Below are 15715 nucleotides of genomic sequence, written 5' to 3'. Positions count from 1 at the left end.
ATAGAAAAGCCTTCGATTCCATACCACATTCATGGCTGCTAAAAACTTTAAGATTATATGGAGTATCGGAGGCGATAATCAATCTCCTCAAATATCTTATGCTGACATGGAGAACAAGACTACACCTGAATACGAATACAGGTGAATATACAACGGCTGAAATCAAGATCAGAAGAGGGCTTTTCCAAGGAGACAAATTAAGCACACTCTGGTTCTGCCTCGCAATAAACTTCTTGAGCAAATTACTTAATAACACCAAGTACGGCTACATCCTCAAAAAAACAAACAACACAAAAATCAATCATCAGCTCTACATCGATGACCTCAAATTGTACGCAGCAAATGAAGATCAACTTCGAAGACAGCTTAGAATCGTGACATCCTTCACAGAAACTGTGAAGATGGAGATGGGCTTGGATAAGTGTGCGGTGCTGCATGTAAAGAGAGGAAAACTAGTGGAGGAAGAAGCCATGCTTATACAGCAGGGCTTACAAATACAGAGGATGGGACCAGAGGAAACCTACAAATACCTGGGAATCCAACAAGGGCTTGAAATTAAAACAGCTGAAGCAAGAGATGCCTTTAAAACCAAGGTCATTGAAAGGGTAAAAAAAGTATTGCAAAGCAAACTTAATGCAAAATCAACGTTCACAGCAATTAAGGCTTGGGCGATGCCCTGTCTTGCTTATTCCTTCGGCGTCATCAAATGGTCAACTACGGAACTAAGAGCTCTAGACACACAAATTAGGGTACTCCTCACCAGGTATGGAATGCACCACCCTCATGCATCAGTCACAAGATTATACATGCCAAGAAATGAAGGAGGAAGAGGCCTACAGAAAATTGAGCACATGCATCACACTGTAGTCAAACAGATGAGAGAGTATTTTCAATCAAAAAACTCACCTTTCTATCAAGCTATAGCCGAAGAAGACCACAACATAACAGCCCTGAACCTGGCATCGAGAATAGACCCAGTAGAAACCTCAAACATCGAGGAAATCACTCGGGAATGGCATGGTAAAGCCCTTCATGGAAGATATCCCACTGCCCTGAAATGGAATAAGATCAACAAAGAAAAGTCTGTTTCTTACCTGAAAGCCGGTTATCTTTCTCCAGAGACGGAAGGCAGACTTGCAGCCATCCAAGACCAGGTAATACCTACGAGAGCCTACCTGAAAAATATAGTGAAAAAGAACTTGCCAACAGACAGATGTCGCAAATGCTCACAATCCGTAGAAACGATCCAGCATGTCACTTCCTCTTGTGCAACTCTCGCTCCCAAAGAATACACGGATCGTCACAATGCCATGGCAAATGTTTACCACCAGGCAATTGCCATAAAACATGGATTATTAAAATATCATAAAAAAATTCATGAATACTCACCACAAACTCTGCTAGAGAATGAAAACCTGAAGCTCTACTGGGATCATCCACTAATTACTGATCGATCAGTCTTACACAACCGCCCAGACATAGTCATCTTTGACAAAAAAGAAAAGACGGCAACAATCATTGACATCACGGTTCCAGCGGATGACAACGCTGAGAAAGCTTACACTGAGAAAATAGTCAAATATCATGACCTGGCTTTTGAACTAAAAGAGATTCACCAACTTACCTGTACTTCGATCCTTCCGCTCGTCATCACAACCAATGGACTTGTTGAAATGCACCTGACCCAACACACTACGCAGCTCGGACTTGATGAAAGCCTAATCGATGTGGCACAAAGAGAAGTCATTCTCTGGACTACAAGAATAGTCAGAAGATTCCTCACCAGCAGCTGAGAAATGCTTTGATCCTCGTGATCCGGCATAATCATGCGCCTACCCAGAATGGTGATTATTAAAAAATATATATATATATATATATATATATATATATATATATATATATATATATATATATATATATATATATATATATATATATATATATATATATATATATATATATATATATATATATATATATATATATATATATATATATATATTTAGACTGATTCAAAAAAATCGACTTTCTTTTTTTTCGAGAAACACACCCCTTATTATCTTCAGGGCACTGAAAAATGAAAATCTTAGTCAAAAATCTTATTATTTAGAGGTCGCTCATCGAGGATTTCTATTTTCCCTACTAATAGCAGGGGAAAAAAATTTATTTCTAGTTAAGAAATTCCAGTTCGGAAACCAGTGGACGGATTCCATTGAGCGATATATTTTTATGTAGGGAGTTAGGTGCTCTACAAAAACTGCCACTTACAATTTTTCCATAAAACGGCTTTTCGAAAAGTTATTAGAGCTTGAAATTAAATTTTTGTCGAAGTAGCTCTTTTTACTCGGATATCGGGGAGAAATTATTGGAATTTACTTTGAAAATCAGGAAATCGTTCTCGAAAGTTACAATTGATATGATTTCATTTAGATTTAAATCATTTATGACATCCCCAAATTGTCAACCTCAACAATTGTTAGGGTGTTAGTGTTTCATACTCTTCAGAATCAAATTATTTAGCATCTCTTATTTCTCATTCACTTGGGTCAGAAAGAATGATTGGTTTTGTGCCCTCTTTCAGATTAATGTTTGATCTTAAACTCGGTACTTGTCTTCAGTTTCATCCATAATACAATTTTGTGTATTCATTATTTTTGCAAACCCAAAATGGCCGCATTCACAAAATTCTCGCTATATGATTTCATTGGAGAAGACATTATGTAGTGAAAGTAACATATAGATGATAGGATCTTTCTGTTGTTTACAATTCAGCGGAGCGAGTTATTGGTTTAATTGAAGAATGCAATAACTACTAAAAGAAGAATGAAGAATAAACAGTTACAGTTTCTTTTACAATTGATAAACGAGCATCGTCATCGTTTTCCGGATTGCAACAAAAAAATTGAAATTATCTGTTTAGAACATATTATGTATTATAGATGTTGAATATACCAACACCAATATTATTTTTCACAACCGAATAAATGCTTTCTATATGCGACTTATTTCTAATATCATTAAACCTACCAATCCCACAAATATCGAGACATTTGTTGAAAAATTGATAGTTCACTACCTATTTTGTGACAGCGGCTATTTTGGATTTATAAAAATAATGAATACACAAAATTGTATTATGACTGAAACTGAAGACAAGTACTGGGTTTAAGAACAAACACTAATCTGAAAGAGGGCACAAAACCAATCATTCTTTCTGACCCAAGTGAATGAGAAATAATAGATGCTGAATAATTCGATTCTGAAGAGTATAAATTTCTAACTCTCTAACAATTGTTGATGTTGACTATTTTAGGATGTTATAAATTATTTGAATCTACTTAGAATCATATTAATTGTATCTTTCCAGAACTTTATTCTGATTTTCAAAGTAAATTCCAATAATTTCTCCCCAATATCCGAGTAAAAACAGCTACTTCGACAAAAATTTCATTTCAAGCTCTAATAACTTTTCGAAAAGCCGTTTTATGGAAAAATTATATGAGACAGTTTTTGTAGAGCACCTAACTCCCTACATAAAAATATATCGCTCAATGGAATCCGTCCATTGGTTTGCGAACTGGAATTTTTCAACTAGAAATACATTTTTTTTCCCTGCTATTAGTAGGGAAAATAGAAATCCTCCATGAGCGACCTCTAAATAATTAGATTTTTGACTAATATTTCCACAGACGTCATTTTTCAGTGCCCTGAAGATAATGAGGGGTGTGTTCCTCGAAAAAAAAGAAAGTCGATTTTTTTGAATCAGTCTAATATATATATATATATATATATATATATATATATATATATATATATATATATATATATATATATATATATATATATATATATATATATATATATATATATATATATATATATATATATATATATATATATATATATATATATATATATATATATATATATATATATATATATATATATCCATTCTGGGTAGGCGCATGATTATGCCGGATCACGAGGATCAAAGCATTTCTCAGCTGCTGGTGAGGAATCTTCTGACATAGCGATTAGGCTATGTGAGATACAACAGTGCAAAATTTTGGTACATTAAACATACGAAAACAACCAACACATAATATCTAATATTTTTCAGGCTTGGACAAATACATAGGTAAAATAATTTTTCATCAAATCATGTTCATAATGTCAAAGGTGACAGATACATTGCGGAGCATGTCATTCTCCACAATTCACTGTCACAAAAGTCAAATTCTTCTTCTTGCCTGTCCCAAGTCTCAACAACGTCAAAAACACACTAAAAATGTATTTTTCATTAAATCATGTTCTCAAATATCCTGCACAATGTGTAAGGAGACGGATACATTGTGGAGCATGTCATTCTCCACAACGCACCGTCACAAATGTCAATTTCTTCTACACGTAACAAATCTAAAATATCAAACACATAACGCCACCTAAGCACTCACGACGGTCCAATGTTTAAGGTGACAGATACATTGTGGAGCATGTCATTCTCCACAACGCACCGTCACAAACGTCAATTTCTTCTCTACGTCTCAATTCTCACAATGTCAAAACACACAGCGCCATCTAAGCACTCACGACGGATGGCGCAGAGGGCGCCACTCCCGATCCGACGCCACTCGGACCAGAGGGGGCAATCCCGACACTATGCTCCTCACCCCTATAGAACGTGAACAAATAAGTGTAGATGTTATTTAGGTTCTGTATATCCGTCCTGTAATTCATACTGTTCTCCCTGACGTTTATATGGAACATCTCCAAGAAGGATCTCTTCTTGAGGTTCTTTTCATCTTTCATTTCAACTAAAATACTTGAGTATGAAAAGAACCTCAGGAAGAGATCCTTCTTGGAGATTTTCCATATAATAGATTATTTCCATAGAGGGAAGGAATATTATTATGGACGAGACTCAAATCGATTTGTTTTCAGATAGGTAATGAAATAGTTCGCCAAATTCAGAATTATAGTGCTAGCTGAAGATGAAAGAAGTTCAACGGATTCATAGATACCCACGATGAAATATAAACAGTCATAATCCCATTCGAGAGATTTTCTTTCACGTGATTCTTTCCTCTACAGAAGAATGCGATAAAAAATCTTTGAGATATGCCGCCTGGATTGCAATAATGGAGGAAATAACGCCCTGCGCCTCTCTTCAGTTAATACCTCCGTATACTGATATTCTGCCTGTCTACATCTGCTTGGACAATACAGCGTTGCCATTTTCGGAGGTGCTAACGTCGCTAACAAGCAAAGAGTCTTCAGAGCAATTCTTCGATATACAGTTCAGCACACTAGCGCCAGTGATATACACTCGAACTAAAAGATTGTTCAGTACATAAACGGGGTGCGTTGTGACCTCGAAACAATTTTTTGACATGTTGGTCCTTGAAGCCTCCTGAATCTAACAAGCTAAAAAACAAGGCAAACCGTTGTCACCTCCGATTTCGGAGGTGACAGCGTATATATGAGGTGAGAGCGTCAAACGAGTTACTACTTTGGAGGTGGTATTAACACTTTATAACTATATATATATAAATAAATGAATGGTGCTCTCGCTGTAGTGTTCTAATGAAAATGTGAGGTTCAGGGAATAACAGCTCAATTTTTGAAATCTCTTTTATTTTACATCGACGTTTCGACGACTCTCGCCGTCTTCTTCAGGATGCTGCAAAAACAACATTAACAGAATCCAATAATTCTAATAATTTTCATTTCAGAATCAAGAGAAAAAATGCTACAAATTTTAAAATAGTTAAATTTGTAGCATTTTTACAATCACTAGGCCAATTTGTGATTAAGGATAGCGTTTTTCTCCCATATTGTCACCCCTGTTCATTCTGAGTATTAAAAATCATGTAGAAAAAATAATTGTTTTAATTTACATTTACTTAGGTTATAGTTATCGATTAACTACTTAAAATAATTTCAATTAGGGGAGATAAAACAATAATCTTAGTTCAATATAATTTGAAATCGATATCCTTTTTCACAAACTGGCCCTGATATTTAGAAAAATGGTTCGAAAATCTGCAACTTTAGGTATTTTAATGGTTGATATTATGTGTCGCTTACAGTCAATCACATTTCCTTCAGCGCAGTTGTTGTTTTGAAGAAAAAGTAGTAGATTCTCGCAAAATCCGAACTCTACATGAATAGGCCCCCTTGTTCAGTCCGGGATTAAAGTTTATTCTAGATTGATTTTGACATTTCAGTTCAGTTCTGTCAGGTTAATCTAGGATTATCTGAAATCTCGGCCTAATCCTGAACTAAACAACCGTCATTATAGTAATAGCAACGTAGCATTCATTAAGTCGGTATATCATTGGAGTAATACTAATTTTTTTATAGCGGAGAATAGTGGTTTGTAGCCTCGGTATTCACGAAATTCATTTTATTATGTTTTTTCAAGGTGAATCGGCCCAAAATCTTGGATCCCCCGACCTGCTAGTTTCGTATACTTCTATGACAATAGCATAATAACTCAAATTTCATTTTTTTTACAGAAATTTTTGAATTCAAACGGGAGACACATTTCCTTCAGCGTAGTTGTTGTTTTGAAGAAAAAATAGTAGATTCCTGCAAAATCCGAAACTCTACATGAATAGGCCCAGTTGTTCAATTCGGGATTAAAGTTTATCCTAGATTGATTTTGACATTTCAGTTCATTTCAGTCAGGTAAATCTAGGATCATCTTAAATCTCGGCCTAATCCTGAATTGAACAACCGGGCCTTATAGTAATAGCAACGTAGCATTAATTAAGTCGGCATATTATTGGAATAATATTGATTTTTTATAGCGAAGAATAGTGGTTTTTAGCCTCGGTATTCACGAAATTCATTTTATTATGTTTTTTTAAGGTGAATCGGCCCGAAATCACTTCTATGACAATGGCATAATAACTCAAATTTCAACATTTTAACAGAAATTTTTGAATTTAAGGGAGAGACACATTAAAAAATGAATAGCAAGTTACCGCCTGAACTACGAGCTTGCCGAAGTTGAAACTGGTACCAATCTACTCATAATATGTATAGTTTCATGACTCAGTGTTTTTTAGAACCTGTAAAAAAATTAAAAACTGTAAACTCGTCATCGCCTTCCAAAGGCTGTATCTTGGAAGGGCTGTCGATTTGGAAAAAAATTTATAGGAACTACCCCCGCCTATTTTCATTTAGGAACCATCTCCCTTAGTCCTTCGCATTTGTTTACAGATATCCTGTATATAGATATATTTTATCTATGTACCTATTTATTTTGGATAGTAGAAGTTTAATCAATATGTGTTATTTTCGAAGACCAAAATAAAAATTTCAATTGCACCTGATTTGTTGATTATAAGAATCATCATTTATTTTGAATGATAATACTGCATGCGAAAATACTTAAATTAACTTTTGTCTTTCTCCTTTCATCATGCGTCCATCATAGTGTCCGCCGTTCATCATAGCTTTTGGGAATTTACCAATCAATCTTCTGTATATCAATCATATATATCCGAGTATGTATCTATATTATTAACTTCATTCTGTAGATTCATCACGTCTTGACAAAAATATGGTTACAATTTCAAAATATGTTGACTCGAGGCCTTCAAAAGACTCTGTTTTGGATAATTCTTCATGAAATGTTACTTGTTTCGATATAATTGGTAATTTTCTTTATGATACATCACTAAAAAAGTTGAACGAGGGAGATGGTACAAGCTCTTTGAATTTTCGAGAAAATCCAATATTTAAACATAATCGATAATAGAAGAGATGTTTCTGAGCAAAGCATTTCTCAAAATCATTGAGCAATCCGATTTAAGCAAAATATATAGAGCGTTCCATTTGAAATAACACAACAATAGCTCTATATTGCGAATTTACTGAGGGGCCCGGAAACCAGGAGGCCAGTATAAGCGGTTTAAAGATACACTACATCAATCCCTAAAATCAGTTAATGCCAATCATAACTGGGAACAACTAGCGTTAGACAGGTCACAGTGTAGGTCTTTCGTACACACTTATAATGGAGACTCGAGAAGGATTCATCGCCGGCCAGATCTGGTTGGTGACTATCCATGCCCGGAGTGTGGTAGGATCTGTAGGTCACGGTTGTGTCTCTACAGTCACAGCAATTAGCCCTGAAAAATTATAAGTCTGTTCGCACTTCTCTTTTTCCTTTTGTTTTTTCCCTTTTTTTTTTTTGTAGATTAATTCCCGGCAACGGGATACAGCAATGAATGAATGAATGAATGAATGAAGAATGTGTATAGCGGATATTCAGTTGATGGCACTTTTGGATACAGGAAGTGATATTACTGCAATACGACAAGACGTGTATGATACATATTTCAAGGATGTGAATTTGGATAAAGAATCTGTAATTTTGAGAGGTATCAACGGTGAAGAACTATACTAAGGAATTTATGTCATTCCCAAAATAGCATTGAATCTCAACGCGATCGTTGGAAATGATATTTTGCATCGAGCAGATGTTATCCTTAGAGACGATGAAGTTGTCGTTTTCAAGAAAGAGAAGAAAAATTTCGAGTTGAAGCTAAACAAAGAGGAAAAGGATGACAATATTGGTACTGAAGGTAAGAGTAATTTGAAGAAAGATGAAACGTTGGAGAAAGTATTAGAAGGATACAATACGAACGATGATTGGAGGAATAACAGGAAGGAAGAAACTGAAACATATTCTAATGAATGTATCCAGAAACTACAAGATGAGAAACTTAAGACGAAACACTACGAAGAAATGATTTTACAGCTCCAGAGAAAATATCAGAACAGCAAGAATTACTAGAAAAGGCTATGATACAGGGACGTAATGAATCCAGAGAAATACTCGGATCAGAGTGCAAAAAATATATTTCAGATGTACCGGAGATAAACAGAAAAACTCACAATCCGAGAAGAAGGAAACCAAGACTTCATAACATGGGAGGTTTGATAGCTATCAAGAGAACAAAATTTGAAGCAGGCATTAAAATTCGCAAAAAAATGCCTAGGACCTCATGAAATCGCAAAGGTCTAATGGTAGGTATGACGTGATGAAGGTACATTATCATGAAGGACCAAATCGTACTTCCATATGTGCGGAATACATGGAGTCTTGGTTTAAAAATCAAAGTGAATCCTAGTCGGATTCAGTGTAGGATGGCCGAATGTAGGAAGCTATTTTCATTATTCTTATTACGTTATTGTTATTGTTGTTGTTGTTCTATTGTTATTCCTATTGTTAGGTGTGATACCTATATAGAATAGGTAGGCTAGAAGGTTGTCAATTTAGACGGAAATGGAAAAGACGTTAGTATACAGTTCTTCAAAAATTTGTTGAAAAGGGTTCAAAAATAACATCGTCGAAACGCGACCGTTATTTAAAAGAAGTTACGACGAATTTAATATTGAAGACGTAAGGTTGTATCAAAATTGTGTGTTGCCGATTAAAGAGTGAAACCAATAAAAAGAATATAATTAACCCTCCTGTAGCCCATACAATTATAAAAAAAACCTACCTGCGTCCATACATTGTCTTTGGGCCATACACTATTGCGTCCTGAATAATACTCCGTCCGTATACCGGAAGCAGCATTGTTTTTCGAAGAAGTTGCGTTGCACTGCGACCTTAAGATCGTCCAGTTTCAAATTTCTATTGAACTCCGGTATCTGGGATGGCAATGCCATTCTGTCACCAGGTGATCTGGAGTTAAATCCTCCTCCCTACAGAAACTACACTCGTCGGTTTCTTATAGACCAATTTTCATAACTTACTTCCTGAGGAGCAACGCCCTGTAATAAGGAATATAGTAAGAACATAATATAGCATATTCTTGCTTAGATTCAGATACTTCTTAGATCTCTCAGTGTTCCCCAGGAACTTTTTGGAGTGTTCCAGTCCTCGGAAGATTCCTTCCGAGAATTCGTTCCAGCCAATGAAAGGAGTTTGTGCTCCTTTCCTGGCAAGTGTATTTGCCTCTTCATTTCCTTCGGTTCCCGAGGGACCAGGAACCTAGCTGAAACTTGTTATTCTTGCCTAATTTCATTGAATTTATTTGGTCGCTACTTGATGAAAATCTATAATCGCACTAAAAACATGATATATATATGATTTTCACAAAGATGAGTTATCAAACCGCGACATAGTTCAATTTTACCCACCTGAAGATGCTATTGTGATAGAGAAGCACGTGTCGTGGTTTATTAACTCATTTCAGTGAAAATCATTTAATCTGTTTTTAGTTCGTTGAGTTTCCTCTGGCACTCACACATTATGAGTGAGTTCGGCTTAGCGACTTTTCGACTCTGAGTACGTCCTACGTACTTCAATGACGTTCACCTTTGATCTCTGATGCCCTGGATATGGAGTTCGAACATTGATCCTTAGTCCTTTTTCACTTTTCTGTTCTCCGTTCACTACCACATTATTTTCGGCAGCGTGGATATGCCAAGTTGTTGGAAAAGCCTAATTGCAATATAGTCGAGTTTTGTCATTCTCAACAACTGCTTTGGTCTTCGGAGGTACAAATGAGAGCTCTGGTTATTTGTCTATACCATAAACTCTCTCCGATGGAAGTAGGTAATTCGCATTGTGTCTCTCTATATCTATATAAATAAAAGACAATCTGTGGAAACTATGTAAGTTCAAACGACTGCACCAAATGGGATGATTTTAGTGTTGTTGTGTTCGTTATTGTCAGGACCAGGGGCCTATTGCACCAAACTACTTTGCAACTTTTCACTTTGCACTTTTCACTTTTCAAATGAATTACGTTGCACGAAAAGCATTCAGAATCGAAAAGTGCAAAGTGAAAAGTCAAGTGCAAAGTGAGAAGCACTTCGCAGAAATGATCGTATTCTGTTGCACCAAAAGATGAACTTTTCAAGTCAAATGTCAGATAGGACAAATTTGTCAAATTGAACCAAAGGTGATCGAAGCTCTTTGCAAATTGTGATATTCTTAATATGATCCGTGAAATTTTATTTTCGAGCGATGAAAGTGACTCAGAACAGGTTGGAAATAGTGGAAATGTCCCTAGAAAACGGAAAGTATATAAAATACGAAGAAATTTTGAATTGAATGATGAATTTTCGTTCAAAGTAGCCTTTCGTTTGACAAAAACACAAACAGAATTCATTCTTCAGAGGATAGGAGAACAAATCGAAACTAGAAATGGCAGGAACCAGTTCCTTGATGCTAAGCAGCAGTTGCTGATAACTTTACATTGGCTCGGAAATGGTTCTCAGTTTCACGGCGTAGCATCAATGCATGGTGTTGATAAAAGCACAGTATGTCGAACAGTCCATAAGGTAGTGAATGCTGTTGTCAATATAATGTTGCAATCCACGGTATGCTGGCCATCTACAAATACAAATGACATTGCTCTGTCTGTGGATGTGTAGATGGGACACTGATACCAATAGACGCCCCACATAACCATGAAGAAAATTATGTTGACCGTCATGGAAATCATTCTTTAAACACCATGATGGTTTGTTGGCCAAATTATTATTTTTATTCCGTGAACGCTAGTTGGCCAGGAAGTGTGCATGATTCTCGATTTCTCAGAAACACAGCATTGTACAGGAAATTAGAAGAAGGATGGCGCCCCTTTCCTGGTGCTGTTATTCTGGGTGATAGTGCTTATCCAACTAAAAATTGGCTCATCCCTCCCAGACGTAGAAACCCTGATGATATGATTGAAATGAGATTCAACATACATCATAAGCAAACTCGACGACTGATAGAGGACACCTACGGAATTCTCAAGGAGAAATTCCCATGCCTGAACCATTTAAGAGTTCAGCCTGAAAAAGCAGCTAAAATCGTTTTAGCTTGCTGCATCTTACATAATGTGGCAAGGGTCATCGATAGAGAAGATGTGAATTTAATTCATGATGAAGAAACCAATTATCATGATGAAGATTTCAGTGGAAATAATGAACACTCTATAAGTGATTTTGAGTCTTCAACACAAGGACGGGTCAATGAACTTTTACAGTTTTTTCGATAGTAGACTGAAAGTCGAAAACTACAATTCTTCCCGTATTCTTTATTCCAGTACCTACATATGAATTCGTGTTACGTAGAGTACCTTATTTTTTTATAAAACACTAAAATAAATCTATCATTCTGAATCTGTATCATATTCTAATAATTTCGGTACTGCTATGCCACAAGTACTATTCGTGGAAAATTTTTTTGTAAATTTAGAAGGTGATAATCCTAATTTTTTTTCCAGTTCAGCTGCTTTCAAAGAGTTCTTGTATATTTCTATTTCCAATAATTCCCTCTTCAATTTATGTAAGAATTCTTTTTCATCATATGCCTGCTCATTTTTGTTCTTATTCGGTTCTTCTTTCCTCTTTCGTTTTCTCAACAGAGAAGGGTTCTCTTCTCTAGTTTTAGTGTTCTCTACTATGGAATTTGTTGACCCAATTTCGGAAACAAAGGGCGAGTTACTTCGAAAAACTCTGAAAATTCTATTCTCAATTCAGTAGGAAAGTTATAGACCGTATTTGATATTATTACTCAAGATTGCCAGTTCCATCACTTTCTAGAATATCTAACCCATCCAGAATTGAGGATTCAGTTTCTATGATACTCAAAATAGAAGTATCAACTTCATCCAACATTTTTTCCTTTCCTCCACTACTTCCAGTTTTTCGGGAATTATCGCGTTTGGCCTTTCAGAAAGAAAAATTTATCAAATCAAATTATGAAACCTCTATTTATACTATACCAATGTTCGACTTTTCCATAAACCAAATAAATTGTCCCTTGTAAATGTCCAAGTACGGTCTCGGCCTGCCAGTCCTAGCGATTGGGCAAACTCATGAATTTTTTTCCATTCAATCTCTTTTTCTGCGTTTCCACACTTATTCCCAGTAAACTTAGAAAAAAGAATTGATTTTCTTTCCTTAATTCTTTCTAAAAGAGCAAGTTTCTTATCATTTTTCATATTTCTTTTGCTCATAATTACCAAAAATCGAAAAAGTTGCGAAATGTCACGTCAAAGAATTCTGTTATCTGTGAACGAATTTATTTGAAAGTTTCAGGAGAAAATCATTACCATGGTTACTGTCACAACGACTGACATGATTGATGAACGCAAAGTGCAAAGTGAAATATCAAAAATGCAAAGTGTTGGGGGAAGTGTTCTGCAACAGAATTAATTTTCACTTCGCAAATTTGATAAAATGCAAAGTGCAAAATGAAAAGTTGCAAAGTTGTTTGGTGCAACAGGGCCCTGGTTCACGCAACGAAATGTTTCAGAAAAAATCGAAAGGAAGTATATTTCAAGTGGATCATGGTAATGGCGAGAACGAGACATATTTGTCGTCCAGATTTCAGGGAATTGAGTGATAAGGAAAAAGGAGATTCTGTAGATAATAAATCGAGGATGGGTTGTCCAATTTTTCTCATTAGTTAAACCATGAATAGATAACTATGAATTCTTCAAACGCACAGAATGTGCATAAGAGTTTTCGTCGATCACGGCAAGCCCTGCAAGATGGTGGGGTGACCACTTGCATTATATTGTTCCTATACCATATAATATTCTTGTGTCATGTAGAACTCCATCTTGATAACCAAATCCTCCCGTTTCCGATTTCAGCTCAGCCAACTTCAGAAAAGCAGAGAATGATTTTGACAACTAATTTCATGATGAGCTACTATTCCCTAGAGTGCGTCGTGACTTTTCAATAATCATATTCCATTTCCAGCTTTTGTGTATTGTGTTGATATTGCAAATTTTGAAACCCCTGCCTTCCTGCATTCGAGGAAAGTATATCTTTTGTATCGAAGAGTAACAGTTTGTTAGGCGTGTCGGTCGGATCCCCCAGACCTGCTACCACGACCAAAGCGGTCTATTATTGCACACAAACAAGCTCAGAGAGCTTAACCTCCACCTCCAATGCCATCTTCCCAAGGAAAGAGATGATATCAGAGAAGAAGCAGTTCATAAGTTTCCCCAGATCCAACCTGAGCGAACCTTGACTGCCGCTGGACAGTCATTGAGGATATGCTCAATGGTTTGGTCCTCCTCTTAGCAAAGCGAGTGTTTCATTGATGATTTTCGTGTAAAAGAGTTTCGATGAGTCTGCAATGACCCTGAATTCATTCATAGATCTAGACAGTCTCAGCCAGTGAATGGTGTGTTTACGGGAGGTACTAATATTGCCCTGTGCTACTGGCGCAGACCGGAACGACTGCCATAGTTGGTTCCAGGCCAATAAACGCTGAGGTTGTGATTTCTTAAATTAGAGAGGTTAGATCATTCGAATACCTGTGCCGAATGGCATTAGTTCGCTGCGAGAAATTTGATGGCAGCGTACGTCCGTTAGGATTTTTATTGAGCTTCCCGTCCAGTCCCTGTCAAGCAGGTGATTGATGCATATGTTAATGGCAGAATGTTCCACCTGGAATGCTGTCAGTAGTCCGTCCAGACAAACACTAAGCTCGGTCAGCGGTTTGCGAATATGGCCTCCAACCATAGAGCCATGTTTGGCTTTGGAAAATACAGAAAACCAACAAGGTCCTTGTATGTGAAGTTCCTTGTATATCGAAGAGCTAGGATGCAGGCTACGATTCATATTCATCAGTCTCCTCATCGATCTATCGAACTCGAGAATTTCATATGGCGTCCATTTACCTACCCTGAAAGAGTTGTTGACTCTCCAGACTGCCAAATTGTTCGTAGGATAAACTTACACCTGTGCAGTTAATACATTCCTAATTTAAGTTTCCTCCAGAGCACCACTCTCTCTGATTCATTTATCATTGAAAAAAAAAGGAAAATGAAATACATCACGTTTTTAGAATTATATATATTCTTTTGAATGTCAGCAATACATTTTTAGGTATCAAACAATAAAGCATATGTATGAGTTTTAGCAAAGGTTAGTGTAACGGGGTACCATACAATTTGGAGTATGATACAAGAGCTTAGGGAAAAACCTCAGTAAAAAAACCCTGTCTCCCCGTGAGTAGTGTAGTGATGTCAAATTTGTTTACAGAATGAGCTTTTAAAACTGAAGGGCTTCTTTTACATCGATATAAAAATTTCTTTATTCTTCCCCCTTTCGAAATAATATCTGAAACAAAGAAACAGAGCAGAAAACAAAAAGACACTTCAGGATTTTTCGAAAAATTCTGAAATGCATTTCTCCAAGTGAACAATCCACAAACCAAGGATGACCTTCGTATCGCCCTGTTTTTCAGCTCAACAGACGCAGGAGACTTCAGGGATCAACATATCGAAAACATTTTTTTGCGTTACAAAAACCCTAAACAGGGTGGTCCAGATCGTAACCAAGAAATTTTTACCACGTATTCTACATCACAAATACGCCTTAGTTTGTCATATAAACATATGTCGAGAAAAGTTTCCTCTCCGAGATACGGGGTTGTAAAATTATAGAAAAAAAAATGTTTTTTATTAATAACTTTCATACTGCTTGAAATATTTTTATGAAATTTGGGACATAGGTTTTGAGCGTCACGGAGCACTTTTTGCTTAATATAATTTCTATTCTATTCTACCAGTGTCGTCCGTACTGCAGCGAGACTGAATATTTTCAGATGAAAAAAATGATACGCCACTGGTTCTTTCGACAATAAAAATTATTATTTGAATCCTTATTTAATTTGGAGCAAAGTCGGTTCCTTGACTTTTTGCTGTACGAGGCACCGTTTCCGGTTAAAAAA

The 15715-nt window shown here is 36.2% G+C and overlaps 2 protein-coding genes across 2 annotated transcripts in view; one reads left to right on the top strand and one right to left on the bottom strand.

Annotated features, from left to right (window-relative positions):
• LOC123316425 (dynein axonemal heavy chain 3) overlaps nucleotides 1–15715 on the top strand; it is a 2043583-nt gene that overhangs the window by 1063534 nt on the left and 964334 nt on the right. The gene's annotated exons all lie outside the window — the stretch shown is intronic.
• On the bottom strand, nucleotides 12094–12924 carry LOC123316432. The gene is made up of 3 exons (XM_044902506.1): nucleotides 12747–12924; nucleotides 12536–12690; nucleotides 12094–12477 (listed from the first exon to the last, which is right to left on the bottom strand). Exons 2-3 carry the CDS (start codon nucleotides 12637–12639, stop codon nucleotides 12132–12134), a joined length of 450 nt encoding a protein of 149 aa, XP_044758441.1. The 5' UTR covers nucleotides 12640–12690; nucleotides 12747–12924; the 3' UTR covers nucleotides 12094–12131.

This window comes from Coccinella septempunctata, chromosome 7, assembly GCF_907165205.1.
Source record: "Coccinella septempunctata chromosome 7, icCocSept1.1, whole genome shotgun sequence".
In the NCBI taxonomy this organism is placed as follows: Eukaryota; Metazoa; Arthropoda; class Insecta; order Coleoptera; family Coccinellidae; genus Coccinella; species Coccinella septempunctata.
Note: the sequence above shows the minus strand (reverse complement) of the source record. Positions and strands in the feature narration are given on the sequence as shown.